This window comes from Priapulus caudatus, unplaced genomic scaffold, assembly GCF_000485595.1.
Source record: "Priapulus caudatus unplaced genomic scaffold, Priapulus_caudatus-5.0.1 Scaffold239, whole genome shotgun sequence".
In the NCBI taxonomy this organism is placed as follows: Eukaryota; Metazoa; Priapulida; class Priapulimorpha; order Priapulimorphida; family Priapulidae; genus Priapulus; species Priapulus caudatus.
Window position 1 is genome coordinate 336009 of NW_014577300.1, and position 5000 is coordinate 341008.

At 44.8% G+C, this 5000-nt stretch overlaps 1 protein-coding gene across 1 annotated transcript in view; it reads right to left on the reverse strand.

Annotated features, from left to right (window-relative positions):
- LOC106807875 (hemocytin-like) overlaps positions 1 to 5000 on the reverse strand; it is a 62784-nt gene that overhangs the window by 46949 nt on the left and 10835 nt on the right. Inside the window, exons 18-27 of the mRNA XM_014810366.1 lie at positions 4828 to 4962; positions 4351 to 4521; positions 3616 to 3853; positions 3035 to 3232; positions 2585 to 2704; positions 1759 to 2006; positions 1344 to 1519; positions 936 to 1148; positions 573 to 753; positions 362 to 371 (exon numbers count right to left, since the gene is read on the reverse strand). Coding sequence (XP_014665852.1) covers positions 362 to 371; positions 573 to 753; positions 936 to 1148; positions 1344 to 1519; positions 1759 to 2006; positions 2585 to 2704; positions 3035 to 3232; positions 3616 to 3853; positions 4351 to 4521; positions 4828 to 4962 — 1690 coding nt within the window. The remainder of the gene's footprint in view (positions 1 to 361; positions 372 to 572; positions 754 to 935; positions 1149 to 1343; positions 1520 to 1758; positions 2007 to 2584; positions 2705 to 3034; positions 3233 to 3615; positions 3854 to 4350; positions 4522 to 4827; positions 4963 to 5000) is intronic.

Consider the following 5000-nt stretch of genomic DNA (forward strand, 5'->3'; position numbering starts at 1 on the left):
ACGAGCAGCGTGTCTACGATATCACTACATTATAGCACGCGGAAACACATTGCACACACACAACACACAATCAGTCACTTTGAAATGATATTTAAATATCAAACAAAAAAGGGGCTAATGGTGTAAAAATGTATGTTCAATGAGAGTGAGATATAAGAGGAGAGAGAGACAGGTAGACAGAGAGCGAAAGAGAAGGGAGATAGAGAGATAGATAGATAGAGATAGAGATAGAGATAGAGATAGAGAGAGAGAGAGAGAGAGAGATAACGAGAGAGAGGAGAGAGAGAGAGAGAGAGAGAGAGAAGAGAGGGAGGAGGGAGGGAGGGAGAAGAGAGGAGAGAGACAATAGAGAGAGACTTACAGACGTCTACCTGCGCCGTAGGAAGCCCATTAATTATATAATTTCAGCGAGCATAGGTAGAGGCAAAATGTATAAAACAATATCCAGTAAACTTTGTTTAGTGGTTGAGAGAGAGAGAGAGAGAGAGAGAGAGAGAGAGAGAGAGAAAGAAAACGAGAGAGGGAGAGAGAGGGGGGAGATCATAAGTTCCGACTCACGACAAAGTACTTACGGCAAAGTTCCTGTGTTCGCCACTTTATGGGAAGTCCAGCAACGCTGCAGGCGCGTGCGTAAGCCGCTATCGCCGTACAAAGGCACTCGCAATCGCCACCCGTGTCACATGCGCAGGAGTCAAACACACACCTGTCCATATATGATTCAGGAGGTACCAAACTGTGGCAATCTGAAAACACCTGCAAAAATATAAAAATAACGTCTGCATCAAGAGCAATAGAAGCCAATATAAATGTCAGTCAAGATCAGAGATCCCTAGCTATGGAACATGGACCATGGAACATCGGAACCAAGAATCAAGTGACGTAAAAAAAACGCGTACACACGCCGACACATGTGAAGAAAATCACGCTCCACTAACCTCAGATGCTATGACTCCGCACCGTCGCTGTGCCCACGCTTTGCGGTGAGGAAACAAGCGACAAGTGTCCTCTATTGCCTTTGAGGGAAGACAGTGTTCATACACACGCCAGCTGTCCGCAAACTCTGTTGCCAATGCAAGTGGGGGGCCGCCAGCTGGAGTGGTGAAGTCATCCTGTGCGTTTCCATTGTAGTTTCCGCAGAGACCGTTAACCTGACCGTGTCAAAAGCATATCCACGTTACCAAAGCATCGCTCGGTCACACCAGCTAGTCCAAAAACATTCATCATTCAAAATGAAAACAGGTTACTTAAGAATTTCAGAAATATATGAACGGCAGCCGTAAGACCACGGTGTCGAGTATCACTGAACCTAGAAATCGTTAATAAATTAACGTCGTAATGCGTACTCTGGTCTTCCACCTCGGGCTCAGACGGACATACACCGATGTTCCTTTGTCCCACTCAACAGAGACGCCAATGTTGCTTTGTACTATCACGTAGAGTCCCACCTCTTTCACCGTCACTATATCGTCACGGAATGCCACTACGGGTCTGTCCCTCTGTAGAACCACTTTCTTGCCACCTACAGTTTATAAAGTGTTTTTAACTGTGGTACGACATCAAATAAAAATCCTTGCATGTTTGATTTACAAAATACTTCTTATCTTATGATGCTTATAATAATACCAGTATCACTAAAAAAGAGTCGTCTTCAAATCGGTTTGATCACGTAACTATTTTGTCACGGGTGTACGTTAGCCTTAGATTGTCAATTAACACATTAATAAATAGTAATGACTTCAGAAATATCAATTTACCGACCTAGCTGTATGATAACAGTCCTGCTGCATGTTGTGCCGCCCGATCCGCATTCGATATTTTCTACGGTGACCCTGAAGGCTTGCTCGGCGGCGACGCCATCCGCTGACTTCGCCATCACGTACGTGCACTCCCCTTGCATGCGGAACTCTTTCTGATCGTAGCTTCTGTAGTGCGACTCGCCGTACACATGGCATACGCCGTAGCACTCTTGCTCGGTGCAACTCCACACTCCACCTGCCTGGCACACGCTGAAATGAAAAGTACGCCATCCCAACTACTGAGGCCGCTAATTTCTGTGTGAATCCGTATGAGAACAATAAGGAATGCTGTAATGATAATCCCTGCGATTGTATTATTATTATTATTATTATTATTATATGGCTTATAGAGCGACAAATGTTCTGCTCATGGCGTTTGACACGGCGCCTTTGTTCAGCTCAATATCATCTCTCTCTTTCTCTCTCTCTCTCTCTCTCTCTCTCTCTCTCTCTCTCTATCTCCCGTCTTTCCCTTGCCTACTCGATAGCAGTCAGGCGAGAGTATGTAAGAGCGATATGCAAGAGTTGAATTCTTTCTAAAGCACGAGGTTAGAATTGCATTATCAGTCGGACGAGATAAGCAACAACAAATGATATATATATATATATAACACCTGATTAATCTATCGTGAATCATAATAGTGGTACGCGTCGCCGAGGTACACCGTAGCTACAACGTCTGTTATGTAAACACATAAACAACATAATACTGATATGTACGTATTAAAGCAGAGAAAACGTTACATATATACATATAGTTAATGCTGTAAGATTACGAAGGAACGTACCATGAATTGCAGTCAATCTTAATCTGATCATCTCGGTTGTATGTGGCACCGCCATGCATACATTTGCAATTGCTTGGTCGTACACATACATCTCCATCTAAAACATATCCCTTTATGCATCTGTAAACAGACATTCAGACACCAGTATGTATCATATGTCATTAAGATCATATTTCTATTAACTTGTTTCTACATTTGCAGATACTGGTAAGATGTTGTACTTTATTTAAGTACTTGACATCGTTGTTACGTGCCCGGCTATAAATAGAATTAATTGGTATTGGAGACGTACGGCAGGAGGAATAGCGCGTTTAGTAGTAGCAAGCGTTAAAAGTAATCTGCAGTCATAGTCAGTTATTCGTTCGCATGCTATGTGTGTATGCGCGGAGGCCGGTGGTAGGTACTTATAAGGGTTGTATGGCAGCTTCAAGACGACAAGGGTAATCTTACTGGCAGCCGTCCCGGCAAACGACCGTGCTGCACTCTGGTGCGTTGGCGTAGGCTCGGCAGGTGACCGGACAGTTACTTATGCACTTGGTGAACTCCATGAAATCACCGCAGCGGAGCAGGTTTGAAGACGTGCCAGAGGTGTCCTCCACCTGGCTATCGCCAACGTTAGCACATCTCCACTGGGCAGCTTGACAGGTGCTGCAAGACACACGCAGAGAGAGATATCAACAAGTCAGTATAACATCGATCAATAGCCTTGGGCAATGAAGTTGGCCTGCAGCACAACTACCTCTGTAGCCAGGGGCCTCTTGTGCAGGGTGGAACATGCGGTGTGGCCCGCGCGTCCCACGAGGTGATAGGCATGTGTATACACAGCGGCCCGACTACGCAGGTTGGCCAAAAGTTTAAACAATTCAGTAATAGAAATTAAAGCAATCATCAATAGCGCTCACAAGTACTGCCATTTCAACTTGGCGTCGACATAGCGTGTAATGGATGAAATCTGCCGAATCCTATATACCTTTATGGTGTAAAAGGCCTCGGATGTTAACTTAGTTCGTAGAAGAATCTCGAACGCTTACCACAGACTGCCCTGAATGTCAATATCGGCACCGGCAGGATATTCCTTGCCCGAATGTGTGCAAGGACACGTCATGATCGGGATGCAGTGACCATTTACATCGAGCGCTTCTCCTTCGGGGCATTCGCATCCCTCCACGCAGTGTCTAGAGCAGACAGCGTTGCTCGCAATGTTGCTGCAGGTGGCAGTGCAGTCGCTGGTGCATTCGGAATACTCCTGACCTCCGGTGCATTGCAGTGCTGCCGACAACCAACATTAAGGCGCTCATATACAGTAGTATGACTGAAATATTATAACTCGTGTCCCTCTAAAACAGGTTTTTTTTACATGTGGTCTATTGACCTCTTTGGGGTCCGTGGATGGGTTTTAAAGGGTCCGTGAGCACCATTGTATGCAACCTTTTGTGTTTATGTGCTTTTGTGCATTTTTCTGGGGAGGTGTTCGTAGCTTTCACCAGATTCTTAAAGGGGTTCATGGCTAAAAAAAGGTTAAGAACCACTGTTCTAAAAGAACGATAACGAAACTAGCTCGTTTGTACGCTAAATACGTTTATAGCGACTGTACGTCTATACGTCTGTACGTCTATACGTCTGTACGTATATACGTCTGTACGTATATACGTCTGTACGTATATACGTCTATACGTCTTTAGCGACTGTGCAGTTTTATCTACGACTAGATAAAAAACATCTACACTCATCCGGACACGTAAAGCTCCTTCCGTTCTGCTACCTACCGCAAGTATCTACGTGATTACGCCACTTGAGTATAACTCCGCGGTTTGCGCAAGCGCTAGCGTATAGTGCCAATATCGGGCACAGGCTCTCCTTCAGCTGGTCCTTGCTACGACATATATCTTGACGACAGTCAATGAAATAGTCCGTGACGTCGACAATGCGATGGCAGGCTAAATGCAATAATAATAAAGCGTGATCAGGTGCATGCACATCATTAGAGACATTGTAAATTTGTACGTCGGGGAGAAGGAGCTACATGCTTGCGCACCTATCGTGATCCTTAATAGAATGAAGACGCAATGAATCTCCCCTGGACGCAGCTTTTTGAAAAAGGCGTAGGCCCTGCGATGATCGACTCAACAGTACATTACTAATGAAATTAGCAAGATTAAAACAAGATTCAGAAACTATTATCGAATAAAAAAATTCCCACAATCGATGCGGTTACGGATTCATTAAGTTTTAAGGTATTTTACCTGAAAAGAGTTCACTTTTCAGCACCGAGCACGTAGAGTCAGCGAGGGCTCTTCTCTGTTCGTACAGGTCGCAGGCATCTCGCGACGGTAGCACCTCGTGTACCTGGCAATCAGAAGTCTTTTGCCACCTTGTGGCTGGAATAAAAACGAAATGTTTTCACCGCTAAAGCAAA